General features: G+C 41.2%; 1 protein-coding gene across 3 annotated transcripts in view; it reads right to left on the minus strand.

Moving 5' to 3' along the window:
• Nucleotides 1-16,075, minus strand: part of SNCAIP (synuclein alpha interacting protein) — a 248,530-nt gene that overhangs the window by 90,370 nt on the left and 142,085 nt on the right. For all 3 annotated transcript variants that reach the window (XM_069962653.1, XM_069962652.1, XM_069962654.1), the window contains one exon: nt 6,782-6,883. In XM_069962653.1, the coding sequence (XP_069818754.1) occupies nt 6,782-6,838 (57 nt within the window). In that variant the 5' untranslated portion in view covers nt 6,839-6,883. The remainder of the gene's footprint in view (nt 1-6,781; nt 6,884-16,075) is intronic.

The raw sequence follows: 16,075 nt of genomic DNA on the forward strand, positions 1-16,075 counted from the left end.
TTTGTCTTTACCTGGCCTGAACACTGTCTTTATTCCTCTGTTCTGCTGATTGAGAACTGTCACAACCGTGTCTGCTCTGCTATGTTTCCTCTGGTCATGTCATGGTTAACTTGCTTTTGCCTCAGTGATTGACAGCTGGACTCTCTATTACCTTTTCTGTTTCGGTTCTGTCTGTGGTCCAATCGCCTTCTGGACTGCGTTCCTGGTCTTCTATGTAAGGTCTGCCCGTACCTTGCCGGTTATTGAGTTTGTCTCTGCCTGCTAGTGTGTTCTTGCTATTACTTGCCTTTCCTAACCTTGCTTCCTTTCCTGTCTTGTTTGCTGCATGCCCTGACCATTTTGCTCGATTTTGGATATTGGTTTTGTACTGCACTGCCCGTTTGTTTGACCTTGACTGTCAACTTCTCTTCATTGTGTTTGTGTTTTGTCTGTTTCATCTACTCAGTAGAGGGATGGTCACCCAGTTGCTCGCTGCCGTTTAGGGCAGATTGCAGCAAATAGGCAGGGACAGTGGGCGGGGTTCAGCTTAGGGCTCACTGTCTGTGTTTTCTATCCTGCTTTCTTAGCGACTAGTCCTAACACTAAAGCTGTAAAAAATGGACAAATCAAAAACAACAAATAAATGTACGTTGCCTTCCCCATGACCTGGAGATTTCATCTTCATCATTCCAAAGTAAAGAAAAAATATATAAATAAACAAGCCGTGAAATTTTTATCAAAACCGTAAGGCATATTTTTCAGGTTCATCTAGGGAACTTCAGGATTTTGGCCTGGAACTGCTCCTATTACTAGAATGTCTGCCAGCAGTAAACGATCCGATGATATCACTAACTGCTTGTGTGTCTGTGCAGTAACTTTGTTACCAAGCAGCCATGGATATAGCATTTCCCAGCACTGCAAGCTTCGTTTCACTAGCCCCATCAAACATTTTTAGACCAATATGCAGTTTTTATGCACTTACTTCATTTTTCTATGGAACTACCTTACATGCTATAACTCTTAAATTTAAAACTGCTAAACAAAAATGAATGTTTAAGTTGGACAGATATTTGTTAGGTCTCCCTGGAAAGTAAAAATAGTGTCATACCAGTACCAGGTAGATTCTACACACATACTGAGGACAAGAGTGGTGTGACACTATTTACCATTCAAATTATTATTGACACAGGCAATAACGGTGCTGAATGCTTGTATTGATATCTATCCAGTGGTGCTGCCAGCCCAGGAGACAGTCAAGAGGTGACATATTTGCTTGAAATAGTTGGCTGCATGGCATGGTACATTAATACAGTGTGTGTACTGTGTGCATGGGTAATCTAGAGCACTCAGACAGCATATGCACATATATCTGTTTGCATTATTAATCAATACCCCCACTCCTCAAATTGTCCCGAAACTCTTTAGGAACATAGCCTTAGGCTATGTTTACACTCTATATTTTGTGCTGTATTATGAGTCTCATTTTGGTCTTTATTTTTTTTTTACCAGAACCAGGAATCCAAAAGACTAAAAAAAAGTTCTAAATCATTCCATTATAGGTTTTCTCTGTGTCAGTTCCATTCCTGTTTTTTGCTAAAAAATATTGATCAAAATACTGTGTGGGCCTAGGGTCCTATTACACGGGTTGATTACTGGCTGATTGTTCATGGGCAGGGGTTGGGCTGGGTAATATAGCTATTAAAGTGAAGCTAATGTCTGAGTATGCGCACACGCCGACCTCTCTCACAATACTTTGCCAAAAAGCCTTCCCCTTGCTTTTACCAAACCTTATTGTTAACAGGTCCAAGTGAGCTATTATAATGAGACACAAATAAACGCAGGGTTTATGTGAGAAAGTTATAGCCGTAATAACTTTATTTAACAAAGTGTCTCTCCCATCTTGAAAAAATGTTAAAACATTAGAGAGCATAGAGGTTTGATCCTAGCATGTGCTAAACCGGCCTTCTCCCTGGGAACAATAGCCACAATGTATTTTGAAAGGAAGTCATAGAAAGTGATGTGTCAATTGGAGGAAAAAGGAAACCATTCAGAGCTTAGAAAACAGCTTTCCTGCCTACATTTTTGTGGGAAGTGTTTAGTGTTAAGGTCAATACACCACAAAAAAAACCCTCTCCTATAAAGAAAGCCTAGGAGCCTGTGTGTTCCCACCAACAATTCTGCTCGGTAGTGCTCATTACAATACTGTGCGCTCATTTATTTCCTCTTGGAACATTTTTAGACTCTAAAACAATATCTCAATATGGTTCTTTATAACTAATAAAGAAAACACACAGCGCTTAAAAGCAGTAAATGTAATTCTTCAACACAGCCAAGACATGCACAACAATGTAATGTAAAATGTAAACAGGCACCAACCAGGTTTACCCCATAATTTATGTTCTTTTTAAAAGAAACATTAACCATTTGTAGACAATTAACACTTCTTATCCACACTACCAATGTCAGAGATGAATTTGATATTTGGCCCGAAAAATCCTAACATATTATTCATAGGATTATTGATTATCAAATATACTGGGAGAGTAGTCACATCATGTCTGTATGCTGCAAGTATACGTCAGAAGACTGTTATATACTGAGACGTTACCATAGGCTTCAATAGGTCTAGCACAGTTGATCTGCTTTACATCAGGATAGAATATCACACTTTTCTATAACTTGAATATAATTTATATAAACATGAACTGGTATATTAAAGGAGAAGTCGGGCGAAAATTGTTATTAAAGGGAATCTGTCAGCACCTTTTCTGCTTCTGAGGTGCTGACATTGCGAGGAAGGTGTGTGTGTTAGTGTGTGTGTTACTTGCGTAACTTGCGGCACAAGTGCCAAAGAGGAGTCATGGCGCCGCGTTCGTGCCGCACTTCGTCCCGCCTCCCATCTACTTCCTCCTCCCAGCTTCACCTGAATATTCATTGCGGGCTGGCTCCGGCCTTCCTTGCGTCGTCATCTGTTGCTGCGCTTGTGCCGTTGACGGCAAGGGCCCCGCGCACACTTGTCAGTATGCGCATGGTCCTGACGAACAATTCGCGCCTGCGCCGTAGAGCTTTGAGCGGCGCAGGCACATTGTTCGCATCAACTGAGGGCATAGGCTCCGGCCGGAATTGTTCGTTCGGCTTTTGCCGTCAACAGAGCATGCGCAGCGACAGATGACGTCTCCAGGAAGGCCGGGCCGGAGCCAGTCTAACAGAATCACCAAATGTCCCCCATGTCAGTTCACTGAGTCTCTAGCACCTCTCCAGCCATAAATGTTTGTGATATGCTGCAATCCCCTGCTCCCTCTTATTATAGTGCTTGAAAAAGCACTATACTGTAATCCGTATTCTTCTTCCGTTTCTTCTTCTTCCAGCCATTCGTCTGCGATTAATACAGCCCGAACCACTTTGCGCACAGACTCTTGGTGGTGACAGGTGTGCTACCTATTCTTTATTTCGATCGGATTTGTCCTTTTTAAGAAATTTACATTTAAAGACCCCTAATTTCCCATAGAGAATAATGGCCCATTGGAAATATTGGCCACACTGTAAACGCTAACAGCCAATCACAGCACATATGCAAATAGCTGAAATATAGCAACCAATAGAAATGCTAAGTCAGTCAATTCCTTACAATATCCACACAGTCACATGTCCACTATTGGCCAATAGAAGATGTAATATATGGAAGATCCTTAATGATTTTGTCTCCCTGACATGAGTAAGATTGTCATGGTAACCGAGCAATGATCTTTACCATTATAAGTAGCAAAGTTCAGTTAGTAAAGTAGCAGAGCTGAGGCAGCCATGTAGCAGGGACGGAACCCAAGCCGCTCTTACAGGGACAGTACCCAAGCCACTCTTAAAGGGACAGTACACTAGCTACTATTAAAGGGACGGTACCTAAATCACTGTTAAAGGGACAGTACCCAAGTTGCTCTTAAAGAGGCGGTACCTAAGTCGCTCTTAAAGGGACGGTACCCAAGTTGCTCTTAAAGGGATGGTACCCAAGCTGCTCTTAAAGGGACGGTACCCAAGCCGATCTTAAACGGACAGTACCCAAGTCGCTCTTTAAGGGGCCTTACATAAGTAGCTCTTAAAGGGACGGTACCCAAGCCGCTCTTAAAGGGACGGTACCCAAACCACTCTTAAAGGGACGGTACCCAAGTCGCTCTGAAAGTGATGGTACCCAAGTCGCTCTTAATGGGTCAGTACTTGAGCTGGTTTTTAAAGGATGGTACCTAAGTCTCTTTTAAAGGGACAGTACTTAAGCTGGTCTTAAAGGGACAGTATATAGGTCACTCAAAGCGTTAGCACCAAAGTTGCTCCTTAAGGGGCTGTACCAAAGTCGCTCTTAAAGGGGCTGTACCAAAGTTGCTCTTAAAGGGACTGTACCAAAGTTGCTCTTAAAGTGACTGTATCAAAGTTGCTTTTATAGGGTTAAAGTTTCTCTTAAAAGGAAGTCACTGTTAAAGAGGCGCTCTTTTCAAGCACCATGTATTTCTCTGGAAAAGCAAATCTAGTTTTTACATGTAATTTCTACACTATACAGCGACAAAATTTTGGTTTGAATATGGAATTGTTCAAACACAGAGGACAGAGGTGTTCGAGCACCAAGGTACCACTGTATATACATATAAAGACAACTGTATAGACCAGCAAGCCAGTTCAGATCATAGTACAGAAAATGATTAAGGCAAAACACAAAAGAAAATGATTTTAACTTACAATATAGTAATAAAGCTATCTTAAAAATCCCAATTTAGTGTAAGTTTTTTTTAATTTATAATGTAAGGCAATGGAAAAAACAGATCCTGGCAGATGTCATACAGCTGCATCCATTTTTACTATCCATTTTTGCATCCGTTATTTTCCATAAAACGGATAGCAAAAAAAAAGCAGCATGAACCCAGCCTTATAGGCCGTCAGCATGGGGCATATCCTATCATGTACATGCAGACTAAATTTAGGACATCACTGATTGCACTGATTTGGATCCACTTCTATTATGGATGAGAATAACGTTCAGGCAATGTGAGGTTAGCTGTCTGGTTGCTCAGTTTCAGAAAAGAACCAGTAAAGTCCCTTATTACTGCCAGAGCAGGTAAGATGACCTCCATGTTTACATTGGATTACCAGTGATGTGCGGCAGACACATTCTGCAGAATCTGAGAACATTTTCCAAAATTCAAACTCTGAGGTGAATTAAGGGTCAGGATTAAAGCTTTAAGAGGAATGGTTTAGTGTGTATGTGCCTGTAAGACTAACCTATATTAAACAAGGTTAGGAGTATTATATCCTTACAGGCAAATATTAATGGGTACAATTATACACTCCATCAATTACCCAACGTGTCAAACTGGATGGGTGAAAACAAAGCACTAACTTGTTCTTTTAGGTCACATAGTACATCACATGTTCCTCTGCAGCCAGTCAACAGCTATGGTCCGGGCAAAATTACACAGGGAGGCAGAGGACCCAATTGGCATTAGAAAACGCTCCTTGTGTATAAGCTAAATGTTTACTTCTATAGGTCTGATCCATGCCAATGCATTTGGCATACATTTCTGCAGTAAAAATACTATTTCTAGACATCATATTATTTCTTAGGATATCAATACATATAGTTGACGGTGCTTTTCAGTAAAAGGAAAGCCAAGCAGTATAGTCCAGTATAGTCTTCTTAAAAATGGAAGTAAATGGGTGGCATAGGAAACTGTAAAGTATGTTGTATAGTTGCATAGGGTTGGATGATATTTTAGGAGATTATCTCAAAATAAATGTCTGACAAATGGCAAACATGTGGTTTGGTCAGAGCCTACATGAGCCCTATGTGGGCTAAGATGTAGTCATGATTTATATCATAATCCAAGAATTTATGGATCTGCATCTAAAAGCTCTGAATCTAACGATTTGGGTGGGTTATAACACACATTGACTGTAACATCTGCATGGTGCAGTTTTGGTGTTACTCTTGCAGAACATGGTTATTTACAGGGTTTTCCCTACAATAAAATCTATTTTCAACAGTCTAATAAGTGAAAAGATATTGGTAAATAAAGTTATTTTAGTGCTTTTCTGTGGTCTTTTATGTTTACCTTTTGCTTCTGATGCAAACTGTCTGCTCTGCTGTATACATTGCCCCAGTTTTTTGTCCTGTGTACAATCATCTTATGAATTTCTTGTTCCTGTGAACACTCTAGCCAGGAATTCAGTCAACTGCCATGTGGGAGTAGTTAGAGTCAAGAAGACATAGTTGGTGGGAAATAGACTTGGCTGAATCCCTGCACACTCTCCCCAGCTGCTCTTTGGCTGTATCTCAGGCAGCGGGTCTCAGGAGTGAAATATCAGTAACGCTTTTACAAACAAGTACCTAACAAAGTGATCACCAAGTGTAAACTGAGAGTAGTAGCATTTCTAATATGGCCCCCAACTGCGGGGTAAATTTCTTGCTTTCAAAATAAAATGTCCCACAGGCCAGTACAGAAGCAAACAGTAAGTATATACAAAATAATTACTGGGAAATATTGAAAACACAGATGACACATAATAACAAAAAGCACAAAATACTAAAATAAGAAATGACATCTACAGTAGCAAAGAAATGCAAATGCTGAAAAAAAACCAATGGGAACAGAAGATCTTTATCAGAGCTCACTTCTAAAGAAGTGAAAAGTGACAAGCATATAACAATATAAAACATCTGGACCGTATGAAGGTTTGGATTTAATACATTTCTGCATTTTCCATTACACAAACTATATAACCATATAACACACAAGCTAAATATATAAACAGATCTACTTACAGATATATCATCACTGAAATCAATCTCATCTAAATCGAGGTACTCCGGAGCCTCCATTATATAGCAATGATCATTTTTAGCTGCAGACAGAGTTACTTGGACCTGTTTAGAGAAAAAAACAGACACTTAAGAAGCTGCACTTTAATAAGATGCCATGCTTAAATTGGCTGCATTGTAATAAGAGCGGCATGCATACACCCCATGCCGAGTGTTAATGGCATCATCAAAGAGAGGAGAAGGATCAATGTTTGTGTAAAAGCCAAATAGTTTTTCTTCGGGTTGTTAAAAACAAATTACAGCACAACCTAATTGGGCATAGCACAGCGCAAATGCTGTTAGGTTAGATGAAAGACTTGTTAGCGAGCTATTACATTGCTAAGTATTTTTACAACCTCATCAAGTTTCAGTCCAATTCCTCAAGACATTTCTGACACCCTGCATACTGACCATCAGAATGTGGGGACAATTTAGGCACAGAATCCATGTATTATGCTGAAGGGAAGCACCACATTTGGAACCTCTTGATAGTAATCCTGTATACTTGATTTACTTTTTCTATATTCCATTGTTGCTCAATGGAAAACACTAGAAACATATAACTGCTGCTTATGGATCTTATTATGACTTTGTTCATATTCTGGCATTGCTACATCCACAGACCATGTAGAGTGGCATACAAAATCCCTGTGGGTCGCTGTTACAGTCCATGTGCTGCCATATGGTGTTTCCATACTCAAACCTAAAAGCAATGCTGCTGTAATACTGACATATACATGAGACTGTGGCTTGTGAATGCTCAGATCAGTTCAGCTATACATCAGCAGTGCTCCCTATAGTCACAGCATACATCGGCCATTGGCTGCACCTTTCTGTACAGTGAAAAAAAAACCTAGCTCATACCACCATGATGGAGAACAAAAGGACACCATGTTGGCCTCTCTTAATACAATGGAGAATTGAATGTACAGCATACACCAAACATGGTGTCTATATAACCCTAATGGTGTTATTGAACAGGGGTGCACAGAGCATAAAGGTGTGCAAGGTCAGGTTGATGTACCAGTGGAACAGAGGATACAGCAGTAAGCCTAGCTTCAGACAAAATAATGGTGTACTACAGCAAAAAACGGCTAAGTTACTTCAACTTCACTTCTTCTTAGGATCTAGCACTTTTTTGGGGTATTTATAACTAATCTTTTAGAACATAGAAACGCTCTGGATATTTGCAGTGAGGTCTCTAAGAATCATTTCCTCTAGTCCACAATTGATTCATGCAATCATTTCTATACCTGGAGGATTCTTCATGTTTATATACAACATAGTAACTCAGGGTCATGTGGTTCCTCTTGACATGGTGTAGCGATTTTTGGTTATGTTATATGTGTCCACCTCCCTGACTTTCGGTTGCCTGTGCAAGCAGATTCGGCTGATGTTAGTACTGTCAGCTATGGAGCTTTTAAGCAGGCACAGTGCAACCGAAACACAACTACATCCCGCATGCTCTATCACAGGTTGCTACTCTGCCTATCACCAGGCCTAAGGCCAGACTTGATTGAGTACTGTGTGAACAAGAAGTGCAGCTTGTAAACATACATGTTGGGGCTGTAACATGACAAGGAGCATGGAGAACAAAACTAGATATGAACATTGAAGGGCATGGGGGGGATTACTAAACTGGGGTTCATTTCAATGTGAAAGTAAAGTTGGAAATCCCATTTAAAGGGTGGACAAATCAAAATCAGTGAATTTTATGTAATATCTACCTGTTCTGTGCATTATATTATACCTAAGACTCTACTTGGACAGTAACTATGTCTTCTCTAAACCTGTTTTTCAGCCAAGTGTCCTACTTACAGGCGTGTTTTCTTTATTAATATTTCTTTAAAGTAAATTTAAGCCGCATTATTTTATCCCATTCTAGTTGTCCCAAGACACCTTATGATAAGGAAATACCAAGACACTAGCAGCCTATTTACCAGCATTTAAAGTTTTAATAGCAAATGTGCGATTTTTCTGCTCACAACAGCGTCAGGATACCTTTCCATCATGTTTCCTTGGGGCAAATTATCATATTCTATTACATTATTTCTCAAAAACAGAAACAATATACCTTGCAGAATATATAAAAAGTACATTTGTAAGGTGCTGCAAATAACTTGGTGCTATATAAATATACAAATTAAAAAAATGAACCATAAGCTCAACTGATTTCTTTATAGGTACTGCCCTGCCAGAGCTTTCCTTCTTTATGACATTAGCAAATAACTGCATTTTGCTTTACAGTTGTGTCATGGCCATTCTTGTACAATGCGGGCCACAATATTTGTTTTAGGATGACTAGCTTAGAAAGATGTCTATGATATATGAATTTGTATGTGGCCATCCATAGGTTGCGAAAAGGATTGCAGTCTGTTAGGCCCCCTTTACACGACCATCAGCTTTTACTATCAGAAAATCCTGATCAGGAGGCCTCAAAAGGCCGCAGGAAACCAACAGGATTTCCTGACATTAATCAGTCTTTACCTTCAAGAAACCATCAGGAATTACCTTCAGGATTTTCTGATACATCCCAGGAATGACCACCACACAATAAAGGCACTGTATAAAGAGGGGGGGGGGGGGCGAGGGGAGGAGCGACAAGGTATAAAGTGGGGGGGCATAGGTCAGGGGACACAATGAAGGGGGAGGGCATAAGGGGCAGAGGACACAAGGTAGAAAGAGGGGGAGCATAGGGCAGGAGCCACAAGGGAGGAGGGGTCATTAAGGAAAGGCCACTTAGGAACAGAAGAGAGCACCAGGGCCAGTGTCAAAAGCAACTGTAGGGGAGCTAAGTCAGGTACTACATGCCCCCAGCTCAGGATCCCAGTACAGCGGCACAGAAGGCACAGAAAGTAGAGGTGCTCATCTTCCACAGAATGAGGATGTATACCCTGGTACACAGGGGAGAAGTTCCATGCAGTCAGCCGCCCAAGCCTTTCATCTGTCACCCGCTGTGGCCTGTCACCCCCCCAGCCTGTCACCTGTCATCCGCCGCGGCCTGTTGCATGTCACCCACCCTGGCCTATTGTGCATCAGGAAAGCATTCGGAATTCCTGCGCTCCTATAGATTTCTATGGGGTGTCTGTTCTGGAATTCCAGACAAAAACAGGACAGAATCTAAAAAATCTTGATCGATTTTCCTATGGGTCCAAAAATCTGTCTGAATTTCATCTTAAGAAATCTGGACCGATTTTCCGTCTGTATAAAACGGGCCTAATAGGTTTTTTTAGGATATCTCGATAATGAATTTGTATCATAAGAGTCTATAACTAAATTTAGGGTGAAAACATCTGCATAAAAAATGTAACTGACAAAAACAAGTAGCTAAGATTTCTTGGCTAGTGCATCTCACAAAGAAGTGTAAACTAGTGCAAATTCAACATAAGCCCCGATCTGGTCAGCCATTCTGTGTACACATGTGCTCCATGCAAAAAACATCTTGTCATAACAACAGTTGTAATGAGCCAAATCACAAGGAAGCCATAGCTCATATCAGGCTCGTCAATATGTCACAAGCAATCGATTACAACAGTTCATTTACTCAATGTTACAGATGTACCTATTTCACATAAAGATCAGTTTGCATCCTAAGCTCCACAGCAGCCATGAACTATTCTCAGAGGGAGACTATAATGGATATATCAGATTAGGAACAGAGTGGAAATACATAAACGGCATACAGTATTACTTCCTCTCTTGGACATCTAGTACACCGGGAATAAACTGCTGCCGTTGGGCACCCTTCCTTCACAAAGGCAAATGCCAGGGCACACAGTTCTGGAAACTGAAATACCCAAATTTACATTTGACAGCTATGAAATACGTATAGCCCAGGTCTTCATGAATGAAAGACTGGATGTTATGGCATTTCCAGCAGAGAGGTCAGGATTATGAAATGTTACATGGCTTCAGGAGCCAGCAGTCAGCATCTGATGTGTGACAGATGGTTTGTCCACGCAGCTAGCAACTAATAAATCGGTAGGAAAAGCAAGAAAGTAAGAGAAAAAACACACACAAATGTATTGTACCACAGAGGTGGCATTTACACCTGGGCATTATGCCACTGGTATCAATGGACCCTCCTGCATAGTAAGAAGAAAGCACTGCTAGATTGCCTGTACACAGATATTGGATGTTACAACTGACAAAGCTATCGTAGGACCAGAACATATACATTATTTTATTTAGTAAATAGCGCATACATCAGAGTACAGAGTGTATATAGGACAAACATCAGAATATACAATATAGAGTATACAATGCATATAGGACAAACATCTGAGTACACAGCATATATGGGGATCAGAGTACACAGCATATATGGGGCATACATCAGAGTACACAGCATAAATGGGGCATACATAGAATAACAATACTGTTAATAATGTATAGGACCAACATCATAGTACATGATATATATATAGGAGAAACAGAGTATATAATTCGATGTATATGGGCGAAACAAACAATGTATATCTTCCTTCTTCTCCTCCTGCTTTCTTAAACGCAACATGGACAAAACAAAGCTAATCCTTTTTCCCCTCATCTTGCTGCACCCCTCCATCTAATCTCTCAATTACAGTCAATGGCTGCACTCTGTCCCCCGTCACCTTTGACTTTACCCTTTCCTTCAAAACGCACATTAAGGCTGGGTTCTCACTACGTATATTTCAGGCAGTATTTGGTCCTCATGTCAGGTCCTCATAGCAACCAAAACCAGGAGTGGATTGAAAACACCGAAAGGCTATGTTCACATAATGTTGTAATTGAGTGGATGGCCGTCATTTAATGGCAAATATTTGCTGTTATCTTAAAACAACGCCCGTTGTATTGAAATAATGTGAGTTATTTACCGTTATATGACGGCCATCCACTCAATTTCAACATTGTGTGAACAGAGCCTTTCTGTGTTTTTAATCCACTCCTGGTTTTGGTTGCTATGAGGACCTGACATGAGGACCATATACTGCCTGAAATATACGTAGTGTGAACCCAGTCTAAACCCTGACTACTTCCTGCCACCTTTACCTCAAAAAGATTTCCTGAATCTGCTCTTTTCTCAACCCTTACAAACAAAACTGCTGGTACATGCTGTCATTATCTCCTGCTTGGACTACTGTAACATCTTCCTCTCTGGCCTTCTATATAACATCCTCATTCCTCTCCAGTCTATTCTTAACTCTGCTGCCCGACTAATCAACCTTTCCCCTTACTTTGCCTCTGCCTCTCCCCTGCCAATCCCTTTACTGGCTACCCATTGCCCAACATATTCATTTTAAAGGGGTTGTCCAGCAAAAATCTTTTTCTTTCGAATCAACTGGTGTCAGAAAGTTATATAGATTTGTAATTTATTTCTATTAAAAAATCTCAAGTCTTCACAAGCATATTAGCTACTATATGGCACGCAGGAAATGTTTAATTTTAGTCCGAGACAGTGCTCTCTGCTGACATCTCTTGCCGAGACAAGAATTGTCCAGAGCAGGAGAGGTTTTCTATGGGGACTCCTTCTCTAGAGAGTTCCTGTCTCAGCCAGAGATGTCAGCAGAGATCACTGTCTCGGACTGAAAAGAAAACACCACTTCCTGCAGGACACCAGTTGATTTAAACAAAAAAGATTTTCGCTGGATAACCCCTTTAAATGGTTGACCATGACATACAAGGCATTCCACTACCTGCCCCCTCCATATATCTCTAACCTGATATCCCGCTACCGTCCCTCATGCAACCTTGCTCTAACGACCTCCTTCTGTGCTCCCCCCTTGTTCGTACCTCACACAACTGCCTCCAAGATTGTCTGAGCCTCCCCCATGCTCTAGAATTCACTATGCTGACACATCTGGCTCTCATCCACCATCAAGACCTTCAAAAATAACCTGTAAAACCATTTCTTCAAACTAGGCTACAACCTATAAAATTCTGCATCACACTTTGACTGGCTGCACTTTTCCTTCTGTCTCTCTCCCCATACCTTATAGATTGTAAGCCCTCATGGGCAGAGTCCTCTCTTCCCATGTACTACCATTTATCTTATTTATGTAACGTATTGTAATGTCCGTTTGTTAACCAAAATCGCTTGTATAGCTCTCTGGAATCAACAGAGCTTTAAAAAAAAAAAAAAAAAGAATTATATTTAGGACATACATGAGAGCACACAACGTATATGGGGCAGACATCAGGGTATACAATGCATATGGGGTATACATCAGAGAATACAATGTGTATGGGGTATACCTGAAAGCACAAAATGTATATAGCACAAACATCAGAGTACACAATGTATATAGGACAAACAACAGAGTATACAATGTATTAAGGACAAACATCAGAGTATACAATGTATATAGGATATATATCAGAATACATCACAGGCCATCAGTGACAGACAGGTCAACAGCAAGTTACACCGCTGGTGTATATAATCCAGAATAAGGCCAGATATTTGTAGTTATTACTTTTAGTCATGAGATATGTGATATAGCATGGATGATATTGAGACAGAGGCAAAGTTCTTTAAAGAATCCTTAAAAAATCTTATGATGTGTTCCCATGGACGGTGTCTTATTATGCAGCTTATGGACAGTGGTGCGGGTTCTATGGAACTAAAGCAAACTTTTGTCCTTATCCTGTACAACCCCTTTAAGCTCTGAGGCAATCCACTTGTTTAAAGTTACTGAGCTACTTTAAGGCCTACCATGTGTCACAGCCATGCTAAGATGTTACTTTCCCCAACAACTACAGACTCACAGACTGAAGCCTCCAGTGACCATTATATCTTTGGAACAGACTCTCTTTGACCCAGTTAAAAAGTGCAAATGTGAACATGGCATTGTAAGCTAGGGCAGGGCAGCCAGAGAATGACATACTGCCCAATTCTGGCATGAAATATTTCCATTACTGAAACCCAGTAACACAGTCAACAGAAGACTTAAAGAGTCTACATCATTTCACAAGTAGAGAGACTTTGCATTAATAGTACGTTTACCAGTGACTCATCCAGGTGAAGCGGAGTTGGCTGCCAGCAGCTGAGGAAAGAAAGCAATATGCAGAGGTTGAGTTTCTTTAAGGAAGGAAAAGGAACTGTTTGTGGCTGAAATAGAGAAGCATAACCCCGACTGAAGAATGTACCGAGGAGCTTTAATTCCATTTCAGATTAAGCAAGCACTAAGATTGAAATTGTTCAGGAAACAGAAGAAACACTCATCAACTCTAAGAATAAAAAATATATTTAAACCGGAGTATAAGAGAACTAAGTGGACTTCCAGAAGCCCATTTATAACAGCCACTGCAAATAAAAATATATACATGCTGAAGCACACTATATCCTTTGGCTCCCCCACATGTAGTAAATTACATTCAAATGGAAAGTAATTTGCTGTCACAATCACTGCTGGTTTAAAACTAGCTTCCATAGGTTACTGTCACAAGGGTTTACTGTCACGCCTGACTACCACTGCTTTTATAAATGTATACTAGACTCTAGAACTATAGAGTACATTTTACAATCAATAGGAAATCAAAAAAGCTTTAAAAAGGGCTGTCTGGCAGGATAAAATAATTAAGATGGTGACTAAGTAAAGATCAATGAGGGCCTGGGCACCATCGGAATCATGCAGTGAAGGAATGGTAAGGTGAGTATTATTTTCTAACCTCCTCTGTCTCCCTTTTTATCTTGTGGAGCATTGAGGATGGTACCACATTGGAATGGCAGGGAGGCAGTGGATTATTTTTGTCTGTGTCAGACTTTTTAAAGGGGTTATCCAGGCTTAGAAAAACATGGCTTTTATATTCCAGAAACAGCCTCACTCTTGTCCTCAGTTTGGGAATGGTTTTGCAGCTTGCTGTGTTCTATTGAAGTCCAGCAGCCTGATTCCCGTGTACGGCGCTGTTCTGATTACGGCCACCAGCCGGGGGTGAAGCACTGGAGACGGGCTGGCTCGCCCTCAGTGGGAGAAGGCCCCTGTCCCTCTATGACGTGGCTCCATTAGAATCAATGGAGCCGCATCATAGAGGGGCAGGGGTTTCCTTCCACTGGGGGCGGGCCAGCCCATCTCCAGTGCTTCATCGGTGGCTGTGATCAGAACGGCGACGTACATGAGAACTGGGCCGCGGTTCAAAAATAGGACAGCAGCACCGGCCTCCCTGCGCCGGTGCTGTTCTATCCATGGGCAAAACTTAAAGTGGAACATTTACTTCAAGGGGGTAGTGCGGCGCTAAGAAATTATTCACAAAATAACACACATTACAAAGTTATACAACTTTGTAATGTATGTTATGTATATGAATCGCCCCCTTTCCCATGTTCCCCCACCCCCGCACATGGACCCAGAAGTGTAGTGTACCATACATACCTGACGCGCGTCGTCCCTTGTCCCCGTCCCGGCCCCCCTCTGCCGCGTCATCAGCTGCTCAGCACAGTTATGCTCAGCCAATCGCGGCTGTGCATCCGATGACGCGACAGAGGGGGATCGGCATCAGGGATGGCTGCAGCGATTCGGCCAGGCCTCCCGAAGATTACGTCGTTGACAGAAGATCGGGGACGACGCGTGTCAGGTATGTATGGTACACTACACTTCCGGGTCCACGTGCGGGGGTGGGGGAACATGGGGAAGGGGGCGATTCACATACATAACATACATTACAAAGTTGTATAACTTTGTAATGTGTGTTATTTTGTGAATAATTTCTTAGCGCCGCACTACCCCCTTGAAGTAAATGTTCCTAATGGTACATTCGCTTTAAGTTTCTGTTTCATGAATTCTCCAGTTTCAGGATAATCCCTGAAAAAAATGTATTACCCATCCACACTAGAACTGGGATCTCTCACTCCCTTTTCTATCTTACTGCCCAGGTTAGATGAAAATAGAATAAATTTGTGGTCGCACATGTGCCGAGCTGCCCATCCAATGTATCAAACTGTCTACATCACCACCACAGACATCAAAGTAGTGATCACAGGGGTCATGTAGTGGGGGCCCCAGCAATCATACATATATCATCTATCCTGCAGGTAGGTAATCAATGTTTGTTTTTAGGATGATCCCTTAAGTGTGCATGGGTTGTGTGGTCTCCATAGAAGTTCTCTACCCTGATACACCAAACATACCTTTTTGTAATGATTCAACAATTCACAATATTTAATCTACTACCAATGCCTGTCAATTTCAAGAATGCCATGAATTTTTCTAAACAGAATTTTATTTTCTTACAACGACTGTACAGTAGTCTGAGAAATCGTTGTTCATATCACCCGATCTA

This window comes from Dendropsophus ebraccatus, chromosome 3, assembly GCF_027789765.1.
Source record: "Dendropsophus ebraccatus isolate aDenEbr1 chromosome 3, aDenEbr1.pat, whole genome shotgun sequence".
NCBI classification, from domain to species: Eukaryota; Metazoa; Chordata; class Amphibia; order Anura; family Hylidae; genus Dendropsophus; species Dendropsophus ebraccatus.